Source organism: Neovison vison, chromosome 4 (assembly GCF_020171115.1).
Source record: "Neovison vison isolate M4711 chromosome 4, ASM_NN_V1, whole genome shotgun sequence".
Taxonomy (NCBI): Eukaryota; Metazoa; Chordata; class Mammalia; order Carnivora; family Mustelidae; genus Neogale; species Neogale vison.
The window spans coordinates 64,704,307-64,721,873 of record NC_058094.1 but is presented as its reverse complement, the minus strand read 5'-3'; the positions used below and the strand labels follow the sequence as shown (position 1 = coordinate 64,721,873).

The 17,567-nt window shown below is 35.4% G+C and overlaps 1 protein-coding gene across 1 annotated transcript in view; it reads left to right on the top strand.

Annotated features, from left to right (window-relative positions):
- PREX2 (phosphatidylinositol-3,4,5-trisphosphate dependent Rac exchange factor 2) overlaps positions 1–17,567 on the top strand; it is a 297,053-nt gene that overhangs the window by 212,900 nt on the left and 66,586 nt on the right. The window contains exon 35 of the mRNA XM_044245489.1: positions 2,621–2,735. Within this exon, the coding sequence (XP_044101424.1) occupies positions 2,621–2,735 (115 nt within the window). The remainder of the gene's footprint in view (positions 1–2,620; positions 2,736–17,567) is intronic.

The following is a 17,567-nucleotide window of genomic DNA, read 5'->3' as shown; positions in this document are numbered from 1 at the left end:
TCTATCATTTGGATGATATTATCTGGATGAGAAATAAGGAAACTGGACAAGAAAATGCTGAGAGCCAAACTTGGAAATTTGGACATTATATATTTTAACCTACTTTAACTCAGTGTAGAAATTGAATTTGGTGAAATATTTTCCCACTTTCTAAGATCAGGAATGTTGTTCTCTTTCCTCTTCTTTGCCACACAGTTTACTTTTAAATATAGAGCTCATCTTTCATGTTTTTGTTCATTTCCTCACAACCCAACACATGCACCGTAACATTTTGCTGATTGTTAGACTTTTCCCCATTTAAAAAAATTTCTATGTAATTTGTATTTTAATTGTTGTTAATTTGGAAATATTGTCAAAGAATGTCATAAAAATGTCAGTTTGTTTTTGTATGGCAACAAGCTTTTAGAGCAGGACTGAATATTCTGGCCAAAACTGAGTCAACAAGACTTTTATAAAAATTAGACCTAGGTGTTTTCCTGTCTGTCCCCACCCCAACCCCCACCCCACCCCTCACCCCGGATTTCCCTGTAGCTCCTTCCTGGTATTTATCTGGTCTTTATGATTTTAAATTACAAACTGAATTATCTTTGTATGGACCCTCCTCTTGAGTTCCCAGAACTTCCTGTTTGGCTAAGCAGACTTACACATATTCTTTATCTCCTGGAAATTGAATTAGATAATGCCTGTAGGGCATTAGGCATGTATGAAACACACTCAATAAATGGAAAGAATATCATGGGTCTCTTAAAGCTGTTATTTGATTTAATTATTTTCCAAGAATCATAATTAGTAGGTACTCTTATTTTTCATTTCACAAATGAGGAACCTGAAGACCCTGGATTTTAATTAACATGCTTAAGGAGTGGAAGTGGTGGTTTTACTCCAATGCAAGGACTTTCATTATTAGCTTTACAACTAGTAAGAGGAATTCACATTGAAGGATGACTATTGATACACTCTATCCTCTGAATATTTGCCTCTCACAAAAAACAGCTCATTAATGGAAGTGAATGTAGCATTTATTTGAGGATTGTTTTATCAGGAAGAATTCCTTTTGTTTCTTGTATGTATTCAGGACCAGAAGCTTGCTAAACCAGTTGCAAATATTCTAATTAATGCAGAAGTCATAAGGAATAAACAAACAATCCTTGAAACAAACCCACAAATTTGATATCATGTACTGAAGTAAATGTAGTAAGCATCTTTCTAATTTGCCATAATGGTTTTCTCAATTATAAGCCAATGCCATTTTTTTATTTCAAATTGAGCAATACTCTAAAAGGTTGTTTGTTTCTTCAGTGCTATAGAAATCTGACTAGTTAAGAAAGCAGCACAACAAATATTAGTAATGAGCTTGTGATAAGCACTGGGTGCTTTTATGTAAGTGATGAATCACCAAATTCTACTCCTGAAACCACTATACGTTAACTAACTGGAATTTAAATAAAAGCTGGAAATAATAAAAAAAAATTAGCAATGACTTTTCTATTTTTGCCCCTAAAATGGTAAAGTTTCTGTCAATTTGAAGAAAGTTATTAGTTTAGAAGCTATTGCATTTAGTAGTTTTGAAACAAGATTAATTTTTTTTATCAATTTTGAAATAGTCTGCTGAAAATTGATACTTACTAGTGGCAATAATTTCAAGGGGAAATAATTTACATTTCCAAATAGGCTTCATTGCCATTCCTGTTGCTGGCAACCTCTCCATAAAATATCTTGTATTTCTAGGCACTTCATGTAATTCATTTCCTCTCCAAAAGGTTAAAAGTACCATCACATAAAGTTTGAAGGAAAAAGAAATACTTAACCAAAAATGTTAGTTAAGAAGGAAATCCATTTCAATCAAAAGACGTTTAAAATTAATGGGAAGTTATGTATATATATATATATATATATGTTTACACTTGTTAATTTTCAACTAAATTAAGAATTATAATAAGGGTAATATTCTAAGATTATACTTTAAATTTATTACACTCATATTTCATAATTTAACTGTGGCTACAAGGGAATGTATGTATACATGGAAAGCAGCAATTTCAACTTTTTTATTCTTTTTTATTCTTATGTATGTTGATACACAGTTCTTCCTCCTATACGTATGTATGTATATATGTAATATATCTATGTATATGTGTGCATATATATATTAAAAATAGAAGACAGTTTATTTTTATTTTTTTAAAAGATGTTATTTATTTATTTGACAGGCAGAGATCACAAGTAGGCAGAGAGGCAGGCAAAGAGAGAGAGGGAAGCAGGCTCCCCGCGGAGCAGAGAACCCAATGCAGAGCTCGATCCCAGGACCCTGGGATCATAACCTGAGCCGAAGGCAGAGGCTTTAACCCACTGAGCCACCCAGATGCCCCCAAAATAGAAGATAGTTTAAATTAGAAATTACCTTTGCCTACTTAGATATAATCACCAAATGTTTTATATTTATTTTGAAAACAGAGGAATGATTTTCATTTATTTCTGGACTGGGGAAAGATTGTTTCTTGCATGTGTGGTCATATTCAGTGTTTTAAATACATTTATTAATAATCAATAAGATTACACTAAATGTGGAGAAATTGAGTTACAAGACCATGTGAAAGAGAACATTTAATTCTTTACACAGCACTGGAAAGCATGGAAGGATATTATTATAGAGACAATGTTTCAGTGGAAGAATTTCAAGCCCAGATAAATGCAGCTTCATTGGAAAAAGTCAAACAATACAACCAAAAGCTCAGGTATGTAATTGTTCAAATTTTTTAAAAAATAAGCTTTTATATTTTGTCAGGGACAAGATAAATTATGTTTTTGACATATTATTAAATGACGGATGATTTTTTTTATAGAAAGTCTTTTTATTTAGGGTTTAATATTTAAAATATTCTAATGAGTATACTTTTTAAAAATAAAATAGAAAAAAATGTTTGGAAATTTTTGTGCTATTGTTTTCATTGCTGAAGAAGATCAAAAATTAAATATTTATTACACCATCTCCAGGGGTACAGAAAGCATGGATATTTTTTAGGTACCCCCAAGAGGTTACAGTGGATTAAGGATAAATAAAATAGGTTCCTTTATGTGCCATTAAACACCAGGCACCTTGACATAGAGAGAAGAATATGGTTAACACAGAAGATATGACACAGCATGTACTTGGTATTAGAAAAATATCTAATTTCAAATACATACATTAATGCTTGGATTTTGCTGTTTTTTCTCTCTAAAGATAGTGTATTGGCAGAATGATCATGGCAGGGAAAACTAAATACAGTAAGTGAAAGAGAAATGTGTTATAATTCAAAGTTTTAATTTTCGACAAATTATTAGCATATACATTTCCCTCCTACCTTATGAATTATTCTGTAAGCAGATCATCTTTTTAAATTACTTACAGTTTACAGTTTCTATTTTTAAAAGAAAAATGTTCTCGTTCTAACTTAAGCCTTAATAATTCAAAATTAACAATTGTGACATTTGTCAGTTTTGTCCACAATATGATTAAACTCTGAGTATAAATTAATTCCTAAAATTCCTGTATATGGGGAGGTGCTGGTTCTCATAGTTATGACCAATAGGCTTTCTTTCACTACAGATGCTTTGTCTTTCTCCTCCAGCCTCACACAAACCTGTCCCTTTTCCTTCATGCTTTATTCAACATTTAATCACTTGTGAAGCTCTCAGACTGAAAGCCCCCAGTATCTTTTTGATTTCCCATTTTCTCTTCCTCCTAAAATGTTGGTTAGAGATCCTGATGAATCTGACTAAAATGTCTCTTGGACTATGCCCATTTTATTACCTAGTCCAGATCAGTATTTCCCAAAGGTATATAATGTACTGACTTCTTTCACAGGGAAAAACAAAAAAGTTAATCTTGAATTCTTAGTGTGTCCACTGACTAAGAAACACTGATTAAAAAAGCTTAAGCCCAGTCTTGTGAAAATCTTCAGTTGAAGACCATCATCACAAAAGACAACCTTGGCTTTTATTAACTGATTGATTAACCTTGGCTTTTATTAACATTCTTAGATTATCTTTGAAATAAAGACACAAAATTAAAACATTTGTATAGAACACATGGGCCCTGAGAACACATTCCCAGAGCCCAGTTTGACCACTGGTCTAAATGGTCAAAAAGCCTAGACCATTGCTGTCATATCCTAACAGTCTCCTGTCGGTACCACCCAGTGTTGTTTTGGGATTTTGCTTCCAGATAATAATTTTATCTCATATCTTACTATGTCCCTCTCTGGCTCACAGGATATGGTGATTTCTTACTACCCCAAAAGGGAGTCAAAACCTTCTTAGCATGGCAGTCAGAATTTTTCAGGACTTGGGGCCACCTGGCTGGCTCAGTCTATTAAGCCTCTGATTTTTTATTTTAGTTCAGGTCATGATTTCAGGGTCCTGAGTTGGGAACCCCCCCCCTCCTGTCCCTCCCTCATCACTCAGTGGGGAGTCTGCTTTCTCCCACTCTCTCTACCCCACCTCTCTCCGCTCACGCTCTCATGTGCACGCCCGCACTCTCTCTGAAACAAATAAATAAACGACTCTTTAAAAAAAAAAAAAAAAAAAAAAGATTTTTCATGACTTGATCTGAGATTTCTTTTCTCCACCTATGCTCCAGCCATGCTGTACTCTCATTTCCAGTCATGTACCATAGTTTCCTTCTCCCATGACTTTTCACTGTCCACCTAGCATCTGTGTCCTTTCTCTCCAGCGGTTTATAAAAGTACTATTCATATGATTCAGTGTCCAGCTCTAGCATAGTCCTCTTTTTTTTTTTTAAAGATTTTATGTATTTATTTGACAGAGAGAAATCACAAATAGATGGAGAGGCAGGCAGAGAGAGAGAGGGAAGCAGGCTCCCTGCTGAGCAGAGAGCCCGATGTGGGACTCAATCCCAGGACCCTGAGACCATGACCTGAGCCGAAGGCAGCGGCTTAACCCACTGAGCCACCCAGGTGCCCCTCTAGTATAGTCTTCTTCATAAAATATTTTTCTTTTACTATTGGGCTGGGATGAGATACAAGAAGCAAAATCTCCCCATATCAAGAATTTTAGGAATTAATTTATCTTCGGAGTTTACCCATACGATGGACAAACTGAAAAATGTCACAATAGTACTTTTGAATTATTAAAGCTTAGGGTAGAACAAGAACATTTTTCTTTTAAAAATAAAAGCTATAATCTGTTAGTAATTTAAAAACAATCCATTAGGTTCTCTAGAAGTCCCCTAGAAGATTCTGATGTGTGGCAAGTATTGCAAATCAATTCCCTAGATCCTGGAGCTCTCAAAGGATGATCCCTAGACTAGCAGGTCAATGCCATCTGCAAACTTCTTAAAAAAAAAAAAAAAAGAAGAAAAAGAAAACAACTCTGGGGTGAGCCCAGCAGTCTGTATTGTAACAAGCTTTCCAGATGGTTCTCATGCACGCTCAAATTTCAGAGCCATTGCACTAGGCTAAGTGAATGTCCAATCACTCTGCCAGTCTCTCATTTTACTTCATTTATGGCTACGACAGAATTTAGCTTTTCTCTCTGCTGATACAGTTATGTGTACTGATTTCTCATCTTCTTTATTCTATGATAAGCTCCTTAAGATGAGGGATATTTAAAAAAAAAAAAAAGATGAGGAATACTTTTATCTTGGTGTTTCCTGTGGTGTCTATCAAAGTATTTTGCATAAGATGTTCTCCGAAATGTATGATCAGTTGCATCAAATTACTTAGGTGTAACAGAAATGGGGATGTAACCTAGCATTCACACCCCTGGATATTTTTTTAAAAACAGAAATACAATAGATACTCATATATAACAGATACCTGATAAGATGTTTAAGATTCTTTATTAAGAAAAAACAGCATTATACTAATGCATGCTATCTTCTTCACATTAAGAAAACATTTTAATGTATCTTTTCCAGAGAAATATTTTGAAAAGCACATAAACTCCTCAGTAAAATTAGTATCCTTGTCAGTAATTAGCTGCTCTATATCCTACTTGTTGCATATTTAATTTCCTTTACACAGGAAGACAATTATTTTCCTCTTTACTTCTTCCAGTAATGCCTTCTCTTCCTGCTTACTTCTTGAACAAGGGTGTTAATTTCTTCCGTAATTTATCCTGTTACTGTGTAACCACAAATATTCTGCAACTGCTTTTAGGCCATCTGTTCCTGGTCTGAGGGGCTACCGGCCAACAATGACCATTTCTTAGAAAAACAGCTCTCAGGTGCCTCTAGCTCCTCATAGCCCAGAGGTTGTTTTTGTTCTTGTTTTTGTTTTTGTTTTTTTAACACTTTCACAGAAAACCACTTCATTCTGGATGTTGATTTATTTGCTAATTAGACCTCAGCAAAGGCCTTTTCAGCCTTAAAAGAGACTAAAAACATAAATAAGTGAACTAGTGTTTTAATAGAAAACATTCTTTAGATTACAAATTTCAGAAACCAAACTCAAAACATACATAACATGTATATCCAGGGGTGTGTCTGCATTAGGCAAAGTTGGATCCGAGGGTATGGATATCAAGAATCCCTTTCTTTCCCTGTCACTTGGTACTTCTTTCCTCTCTGTGGGATTCATTTTTAGGCAAGGTTGTTTCACATTTGAGTAGAGATGGTCAGTGAAGACCAGTGTTGGATTCAAAGAAGAGAAAGTGTCTAACCCATTACCCCTCCATGGAGAGTTCCAGCAAAAGACCTGAGGAGGCACTCATTAGCCTGATCCAAGTCATGTGCCCATTCTTGGGTAGGCTTAGCACCACAGATCAGTGGGCTATCACAAAGAGTGCAAAGTAAGCATGCTGGACAAGACGGAACAATGGATTCCATTCTAGTTATAGAGATTTCTCCAGAACAGCAAATAGTTGGAAATAATTTGCTACTTAAAAGATGATGACAGTTATAATATCTATCAGTTTTTAAGAACATATCGAGCCAGTACTAATGCTAGGTGAGTAATCTGGATTATTTAACAAACCAGTGAGTTTCATATTATCATCTCCACTTGAAGGGAAACTTACACAAATTTACCCAGATAATAAGTAGTAAAACCAGGATTTAAATTACAGACTTTTTTCTCTTTAGAGTCTATACTTTTTGTACTATGTTAGGCCATCTTAGTTACTGGAGTGAACATAATATACTGAAAATACATTATCTGTTACTAAAGTGTCAGATATGCCAAGTGCTCCCAATTGCCCTGATTTTGGACCATCAGTTATTCATTGATTCAGTGTGCTCATGAATTTTCCATTTCTATGAAATTAAGCAAAACAGGGAGAAACAAATAAATAAATCTATAAACAAATTATTGTAGATGGTGAAAAGTGCAATGAAGAAAAACTAAAACAAGTTATCATAATAGTAGACTGGGTATTTAGAGGAGGTGGTTAGCAATGACTTAATTATTAAGTGGTATTCGGAGAAAAGACTGAATCAAAAGGAGACAACCTTGCCAAAATTGTGGGGAAGTTCTTTCCCAAAACAGTGAACTGATGTACATAAATCTCGAGAATAAGCTTATCATTTTTAAGGAAGACGAAGAAGGCCAAGAGGATTCTAGACATTAAGGATAATGCATGTTGTGAGATATTGGTAGACACTTAGTTATATAGGGCTGTAGGCCATTACAGGTGGTATAGATTTTATTGTAAGTACAATGCAGAAGCTATTGGAAAGTTTTTCTTAAATTATTGTTGTCCATTTGTATCTTATACATTGTCCGTTTGTATCTTCTACTGCAAATAACATCCAAAATGGCTGAAGTTTTCATTAAGTGAGCTGAGACCAGCTTTCTGGTCTGACAACTCCTCTTCCAGTCTCTATGGAGATACAGACCATGCAGTACACCTGGGGAGTCTTTGCCATATGCATCATAGCCCTGACACTGGTTGTCTGAAGACACTCTGGTTTAGCTGTTACCCCCCAATGAGCGAGTTTCAGCCAGCAGAAATGTTTAACAGCTCTGTCTAAAATATACCATCCTATGCCAAATCAGACAAAGTTCTTGATTATTAAGAAATAATACCATGTAAGGGTCTCCCTGATGTCTTCTATGCTTCCTCAAACCCAGTGAGGCAACTGATGAAAAAGGGGAAGGTATTTGCAAATGACTTATCTGATAAAGTGTTAGTATTAGAACTTAGAAACTCAATACTCCCCCTACCCCAAAAAAACAACCAAATAATCCAATCAAGAAATGGGCAGAAGACATGAATAGACATTTCTCCAAAGAAGACATACAGATGGTTAATAGACACATGAGAAGATGCTCAGCATCACTTATCATCAGGGAAATACAAATCAAAGCTATAATGAGATATCACCTCTCTCCACTCAGAATGGCTAAAATTAACAACACAGAAAACAAGATATTGGCAAGGATGTGGAGAAAGGGGAACCTCTTACATTATTGGTAGGAATGCAAAACTGGTGCAGCTGCTCTGGAAAAAGGTATGACAGTTCCTCAAAAAGGTAAAAATAGAACAATGTTATGATCCAGCAATTGCATTACTAAGTATTTACCCAAAGGAAACAAAAATATTTATTCAAAGGGATACATGCACTCTAATGTCTATTGCGTCATTATCAACAATAGCCAAATTATGGAAAAAGCCCAAATGTCCATTGACCAATGAATGGAAAAAGATATGGTATATATATTCAATGGAATATTACTCTTGCCATTTGCAATGATGTGGCTGGAGCTAGAGAGTGTTATGCTAAGCGAAATCAGTCAGTCAAAAAAGATAACTGCCATATGATTTCACTTACATGTGGAATTTAAGAAACAAAACAAATGAACATAGCAGGGGAAAAAAGAGGCAAACCAAGAAACAGGCTCTAAACTCTGGAGAACAAACTGATGGTTACTGCAAGGAAGGTGGGCAGGGGAATGGATTAAGGTTATGGGCTTTAAGGAGAGCATTTGTGATGAGCACTGGGTATTGCATGTAAGTGATGAATCACTAAATTCTATACTTGAAATTAATATTACACTGTATGTTAATTAACTGGAACTTAAATAAAAATTTGGAGGAGAAAAAAAAGTAATAGCTTGTCAAGTGTTTAACTCAGAAATTCTAATCCAGAAATTTAGGAGAAGGGGCATTCTTATTCCCTACACCATTTCCCTTCACCATTCTCATGCAATTTTATTCTCTATCTTCTACCTCAGGCTTTCCTTTTTATTCCCTCTGGCCATGAGCCATCTTTCCCATTAGCATCATTTTTTCTTGCCCTACATGGCTGTAATTTATCATTACCACACCCTTTGATTTTAATGTATCCTGCTTATTGGCAAAAAATAACACTGCATGGTGATCAGTGAGACAAAATGTAATGAAAATGGGAACAGTATCCTGCGTATTAAAATATTCCTTTCAGTTTGAGGTTCTAGATGGTTATTTTTTAAATATTATTTTCAGTATGAAGTCAACAGTAAAGTATAACAGAAAAATTAAAGGAAGCAAATTGTATATTAGTTATTGAGATCATTTATTATTTTTGTGAAGTGATAACTTCATACTGAATTTTTTAGGGTTTATAATTTTGGATATCTAAATATAAATCCATCTAAATATAAATCCCTTTTACAGAAATAAACCAATAAAATATTCAAAGCATATATTCTCTTAAGGTATACCCTTGTGGATACAGAATTTTCTTTAAAGAAAGTTTTTTAAAAGCCAAAATGTAGTTTATATAACAAGCAGAAGGAAGATGGAAATCTTATCTTTGTTAACAAGAAATGCTATACAGATACCAATCTCAGAGGCATATATTTTGAACGATGTTTTCAACTGAGAAATGTCTGGCCAGAAGTATGCCTGTGTTTGGGTATTCCCATGATAGCACCTCCATGCAATGTGTCAAATCTTTCTACTTCTGAGGAAGAGAAATGTTAGTGACTATGTTCTCCTGGCATAAGATAGATATCAAGTGTGGCATGGACTCACTGCCATTTTTTGTCTTTAAGTACAGCTATCAAACAGCATGAGAAAATAAAGAACACCAGGACCTGAGCCTTTGCATCTGTCTCCTCTTGTGAGATCATACCCCCATTCCCATTTCTGTCTTCCCTCAGAGTCTTCAGTCCATAAAAATACTCTTTTCTAGTCCTTACTTGGATGGCAAACAGTATGTCCAAGCTTGAAATGGCGTATTTTGGTTGTTCTGTTGATGAGGAACTGTGAAAGCTACCTTAAATCAACAAGAGTATGGATTTAATGAAATCTGAGAGAGACAATAAGGGAGGGAGAAGGAGATAGAACGAGACAGAGAGAACATTAAATAGAATATAAATAATGTCTTTGTCTTCCAATTGTTTTCTTTATAAAGCTGCAGGTTTTTGAGTTATTAAGTGATACGATTTTTTTAAATTAACTGGAAACATTCCAGATGCATATTTATCTCCTCTATAGCAGTTTTATGTTTGTTTCTCATTCTGTCCTTCAGCTGAGTTTCATTTTTTTAAATATTTTAAGATGCATCCATATTTCTGTTTCTGTAAGACAAGTTGTAAACTCAATGTGTATATTCAATCTCTTTCTGTTTTCAAACCAGGAACACAGTTTCCAGGTTGTAAATTTTGTTTTATATTAGAAGTGATTCTTCAATAGCAAGAGAAAAACATCTAAGTCTACAAAAAACTTGAATTCATTTATAAGGCTTAAAAGTTTCTAGAATCCTTTTCTATATATGAATTATATAAAGGATTTAACATTTACAGAATATAAATTATACCTAAGTGCCAAATTCTCACACAGTGTATATCTAAAGGAACTGCTGGATACTGATATTTATTCACTCTGGGAAACAAACTGAGGGTTTTAGAGGGGGATGAGGGGTAGGTAATACCTACCAGGTGTTAGGTATTATGGAGGGCACGTATTGCATGGAGCACCGGGTGTGATGCATAAACAATGAATCTTGGAACACTGGAAAAATGAAATAAAGTTTAAATAAAAGAGAAAAAGAAGAAAGAAACCCTGCATGCTCACCAGACACCAGGGATCACTCTTCACATTGGGGCCATTGCAGTACACAAGATGATGCTGTCACACAGGAAAATTTTGCCTGTGGGTTATGATAAATATTAAACAAAATTTTTACTAATAATTTACAGCAATATGTGAAAAATGTATGTAGAGAATGTGTAAGGTACTATGTAGGTGTATAAGAAGGGAATCAATCTTAATTGGGGGTGGGATGGGAAGACTGTTGAAGGTTTTGGGAATGAATGCTTTGAGGGAGTGACATTTATGCAGCGACCTGAAGGAGATGGGGTTGCATGGGCTTGCAGTGTTTAAGGGACAGGGAATGGGAGATGAAGGTGTGCAGAAGGGGTATTTCCTAGCAGAGGGAAGAGCATGTGTAAAAATCCTAAAGGGGGAAGGAGAAATTATAAAGTGTGTGTTGACTAGAATTCAAGAGGAAGAGGGGCGTGAGACAGATGTGTGAACAGAATCACTCCCATACTTCCTTCACTAACAGTTCTTCCTCAATTTCTTTAAGCCAGCTGTCACCCAGGGCATGCTTCAGCTCTTTCCATGTGCTGAAAGAGTATAATTATTTAAGATCCATCTCAAATTTATCTTCCTGCAGGAAGCCTTCAGTTATAGCCTCAGCTAAAACTAATCACTTTCTTTTTTAAGACAATAATTTCTTTGATTTCATTTGTTTTACTTGGACTTGAGTGGTATTTACCTGTCTTGCTCAGTACATCTGAGGGCAACCAACCCTAGTTCTCCACTGTGCTTGTTACGTAGTAAGCGCCATAAAAATAGTTGAATTGAATTGGAAATCAGGTTAATTGCAATGTAATGGTTCTTCTATTTTTGTGCTATTAGCATTTTATTGAATTTATTCCAGTATCCAGGCTACTTCTTTTTATATCCAGAAGATTAAGTGCTATTTGAAGGGTACAGATGCTGACTCTGTTGGATACCTCTCTCTCAAGAAAATTACCAGTGTAGCCAAGGTTCATAAATTTCACATGGGACAAGATCTGATAAGGTTGAAATTATAATGACACTTGCAGAACAACATATCTCTTCTTTATTTGAGAAATACTGTAATTCTATTAAATGTTGCCACCGTTGCTTTCTGAGACTGAGATGTGGCTGCATATATATTTATGCATGTAGTCTTTAATTTATCTGGACTGTACTTAATCTTGTCTGCATTCAGATGAATTCATTTGTTCTTGAGAAGCTGTAATTATGTCTAATATTTATTTTTATGTTACTTTAAGGGAATTTTTAATGCAGGTTTTAAATAAGGACAGCAAATGAGATTCAAATTAATTATGTGTTTTCACATTTTTGTGATAAATCTTTCATTGTGATAATATTTATCAAGGATGAATAGATATTCTGACTGACAAGGAGAAGCAGATCATCTTTAAACAATCTTTTATCTCCCTGATATGAAGAATTTGAGAGGCAGGGTGGGAGGTATTCAGGGTAGGGAAGGAAAAATGAAACGAGATGAGATCAGGAGGGACACAAACCATAAGAGACTTTTTTTTTTTTAAGATTTATTTATGTATTTATTTATTTATTTGACAAACAGAGATCACAAATAGGCAGAGAGGAAGGCAGAGAGAGAGGAGGGAAGCAGGCTTCCCACTGAGCAGAGAGCCCGATGTGGGGCCTGATCCCAGGAGCCTGAGATCATGACCTGAGCAGAAGGCAGTGGTCCAACCCACTGAGCCACCCGGGAGCCTCTTAATCTCACAAAAGAAACTGACGGTTTCTGTGGGAGGAATCGGTATGGAGAGTGTAGTTGGGTTATGGACATTGGGGAGAATATGTGATATGGTGAGTGCTGTGAAATGTGTAAATCTGATAATTCACAGACCTGTACCCTTGGGGCAAATAATACATCATATGTTAATAAAAATATTAATAAAAAAAGATGCAGTTTGGTAGTGAAAGCAGAAAGATAAAACAAAATCATCTTTTAAAGAAAAGAAAAAACCTTTGAAGAAAATTGCCTCTATCTCAAAGTAAAAAAAAAAAAAAAAAAAAAAGCTATTGTTTTCATCAAAGCAAAGGGAAGATCAAAGTTCTTTTTGCTTAGAATTTCCTTTGGAATAAATGAGAGCTAGAAGTGTCACAAAGCATACACAGAAGAATTAGGGAAATATACTCTGTGAGGAAAAATTGTCAGTGCTTATGGAAGCAAGATCGATTTTTATTTTTAACTCTGCTGACGTTTCTAACTCATCACAAGGACAGTCTTAAAAAATTATATTCAAGTCATCTTAGTCAAGCTCTTCTGTGAATTGTTTCCTATTTCTTTAGTTCATTGCCTTTTTGCTGACATTTTAAACTTCTTTTGTCTGGTAGATGTACCATGGAAACTTTGCCCTGATACCGGTCAGGAAATTTAGCTTGGGTCTAGAACTTTTGATTCAAAAGACATAACTATGACTTAAAAGAATTTTAGGTAGATTCACTAAAGATCATTATTTGTGTGAAACACAGAACATTATGTTTATAAGATTAGCTGTCTAGTAACATGGACCACCCAACTTCAACTGAGGGCAAAGTTCTCTCTTCTATAGATTCAAGTTTGTATCATTCTGTCAGTCATACAGGAAGAAAATCAAATATATTTTTGCTTGGTTTTTGGTAATTTCAGCCAGAATGACTCAAATTAGCTAAACTTTTTTGGCCATTTCTTCTCCATTTTTCCTGGCACACCCCCAAATTCATGCCCCAAGAGGTCTCACCAGGTCCCATAAATTAGTCTTTTTCTTTATATTTCCTTGTACAGCTCTATTATAACATTTATCACATGATGCATTTTATTCTTTGTATGTGTTTCTGTTTCTCTTTTTCCTTTGTCTTTTTCTTTTATCATTGCTGTTAAGTTATCTGTTAATAGATGACTAATAAATGTTTGTATGTGTCAAAAGCTGAGGCAACCCAGCTAGGAAACAGAATATAAACAGCAATGGGCTCCTGACCGACACCATGATGACTTCAACATAGTATTTGGAGAATGGTATGGAATTGTAATGTCAATGATGAAAGAATCTTCCTAGCCATTCCCATTCTGTTTTGAGTATATTCTTCATAGTTCAACAATATTTATTGCACCCTTATATGCAAATTCAGGAATGTGATATAGCATGGAAAATACAGAGATGAATCAGGCAGTACGTCCTTAAGAATCTGAAAGGAGAGGAAGAGTGAATGTGGTAAACAGGCTATTTCAAAATACCCTACTAACACCATGGTGGAGGTAACAGGATGCCCAGAAACACAGAAGAACACCACCTAGGGAAGACCGAGGAGCTCGGGATGGGATGCTCTGACACATTATGGCCAGTGGGCCAGGAGAAGAAGGGGAGAGAAGCTATCTCAGGAGGTGGGAACATTATGAGCAAAGACCTGTAGAAACATATAGGGCAATACAGGAGGCAGGGCAAAAAGGAAGCAGGGGTGGGGCAGGAGGAGGACCACTGTGCCGGGGTAGGGGGAGGGCAGTATGCATTTTAAACTGAGCACTTTGGTGATACCAGTGGGGACAAATTAGGAGTGAGAACAAGACTAGAGTCAGAGAGACTGGTTAGGAAGCTACTAAGATCATTTTGGCAAGGGGTAATAACCCTGAGAAGACAAAAATGAAGATGGAGAGGAAGGCATAGATTTTAGAAATATCTGAGAAAGTCTCCCTCATTGAATTACATATGGAGGGAAAAGGAGACCCACTGGATTGGACACCTGGATCATTGTCTGATATAGTGAGGAAACGAGAAGAAGGGCCTTCAAGACGGGGAGTGGCAACATATGGAAATGAACTGGATTTCAGAGGGAGCATTTACATTCAAGAGGCTCTATCCAGTAGGCTGGAGACACTCATTTACCTCATATAGAGGTAAATAGATGAAACCAAAATCATATATGAGATTTCCCAGGTAACAGTGCCACATATACAGAGAGGTGAAGTGAATTGCTCCAAGTCAGGCAACTGGCAATGAGGGGCAAAGGCTCAAACTTGTTATTTCCAGCTCTAAAATGTATGCTTTTGTTACAGTGTTCCAGTACTTCTCCAAAGTAACAAATGATCCCAGTAATCCTGGGTGTGACTTGGGAAAATGATTTAATGGAATTTTAATTACTTAACTATGGAAGAATAGTTACATACAACACAAACACGTGAAATCTTCTTTGAAAAAAAGGAGAATTTTGAAGTGTTTTAAGGGAAACAGAAGAATTCTGGTTTGTTTTCTCTGAAAAGGGAGGTTTCCACAGCTGTAGAACTAGAGAAGAAGATCCGACAAAGACCAGAGTAGAAGAAAAAGGCAAAAGGGACTAAAATTGTTGAATCTCACTGTTGCTTGAAAACAAAAGAAAGTATCTCTCTAGAGTTTGGCTGTGAATCAAACTCACTAATGTGTTTTTGTCCTTGCAATGAATACACCGCATCGAATATTACACACTGTCAGAGAAGGAGAAATCATCTGCATACATTTTAAAAGGCATCAAAATGGATATCAGCCATGTTCTTTGCATCAAATTCCAAAATTAAGTATTGAAATATGTACCATGTAACATTACATATAATACTATATAATTAAAATTATGGAATGATACATTATAATTAAATATTAAATAGGATAATACTCAACTTAGGATAGAAAATACCTAACTTAGAATATTTTCCTTTGCCTATTCAAATATTAATATTTTAGTCATGTAAGATTAAAAGCCCACAGTTCTATTCCATTCATAGCATATTTTATATAATTATGTATACATTCATAAGTTAAAAGCCTCTTAGATGTGCTTCAGTTTGTGAAAGCTTTGAACTTCACCTACTTGAGATATTAGTGAACTCAGATGTAAAATTAGACACATTCAGAAAACACAATGGAAGATAATAGATGAACAAATCCCTTGCTAGTCTTATGGAGAAGCATTTTTAGTAGATCTAATGACATACGTAGCATTTCTTATGGGCCAAGTGAGAAAAAGCAGAAACATTCTTAATAGACCAGGTGGATTTAGGTTATGGGAAAAAAATTTCAGTTAGTTTGTAAATACGGAATTTCTACAGTAAAATGAATAAGAAGAAACAAAGTGCTATTGATCTGGAATTGCCTGCTTCATTATTACACCAGAGGATGGAGAGTCAGTCAAACCTGGATTCATTCCCCACTCTTACCTTGACTAGTTGTACAATTTAGGTCAAATTCTTAATAACTCTGAGCCTTGATTTCCTTATTTGTCCACTGGAGCTAGTGATGCTTCATAAGCTGCTGTATTAGCTGAGAGGAGATGCATACAATCTTCAATATTTGCTTAATGTGAAGAGTAACAAATCGTGAAGACTTGTATCTGAAGATGGATTTTCGTGGAAGAAAGCATATTGGTTTCTCCAAGGTCTTTGTGTATTGGGACAGCTGACCTCCATTGCCCAGTGGCAATGGGGAACTATCTTCCAGTGAGACAGAGAGGGAACTTGCCTAAAAAGCTATGCAAAATGGAGCTAGAAGGTCCTTATTTGTCCACAGAAATAATCCTGAGAATAAGCCAGATACTGCGCTTGATTTCATACCAGAAAGCTAAGAGGTTAAGAGATGATGGTGGAAAATTATCCAGAGGATGTATAGCCCTCACCGTGCTTCCAGTCCTGGATTTAGCCCAAAGGCAGAAAAGATGGCTGCCCAGCTCCACTATGGATAAGGTGGCAGAACACTTCGAAGCACCTTAAATGAGAGTACTAGGAGCAGGAACTTTTTTATACACTGTGGAAATAAAAGCCAAATGGAACATAATGGCATTCAGCTCTGCTTCACTGCATCATGAATACTACCATATTCTTTAGGCCATTAATGAAAGATTGTCATTAAAGCCATTCATGTTATTCTGCACTCAAAGATAAAATTTATGAGGGATGACTGGGTGACTCAGGCAGTTAAGCTTCCAACTTTAATTTCAGCTCATGTCCTGATCTCAGGGTTGTGAGATTGAGCCGTGCATCAGGCTCTCTGCTCAGTGGGGAGTCTGCTTGAGATTCTCTCTCTCCTTCTCTTCTTCCCCCTACTCTCTAAATAAAATAAGTAAATGTTTTTAAAATAAGTAAATAAATACAAATTATGAGTGAAATTGTGATTCCCCATATTTAATTCTTTATGTATACTTTGAACACTGTGTCTATCAATATTTAAAGCTTTTAGTAGGAGAAATGAGCTAGTTTCTTGCTTAGTATCTTATCTAGGTTAGGATTTCAGTATAGTTTGCAGGGGGAGATGTACACTTAAACTCTCTCCATGCCTGTTTTAATAACTCATATAATAGAAGAAAACAAATCTTACAGAGATATGTTGATGGGAAGGGAAGGAAAAAATAAAGAGCAATTTCTTAACAAAAATCCAATGAAATTATATTGTCACCTGTAAATTATGGATAAATATAATGCTTTATGTTTCTAATTTAGATGATGTTAAACCATCAATTTAAAAAATTCTGATTAATAACTAAAATGACTGTAGAGGTGATGGGTTTTAAATAAAAACAAATTCTTATGTTTGTATTCAATTTTTAAACAC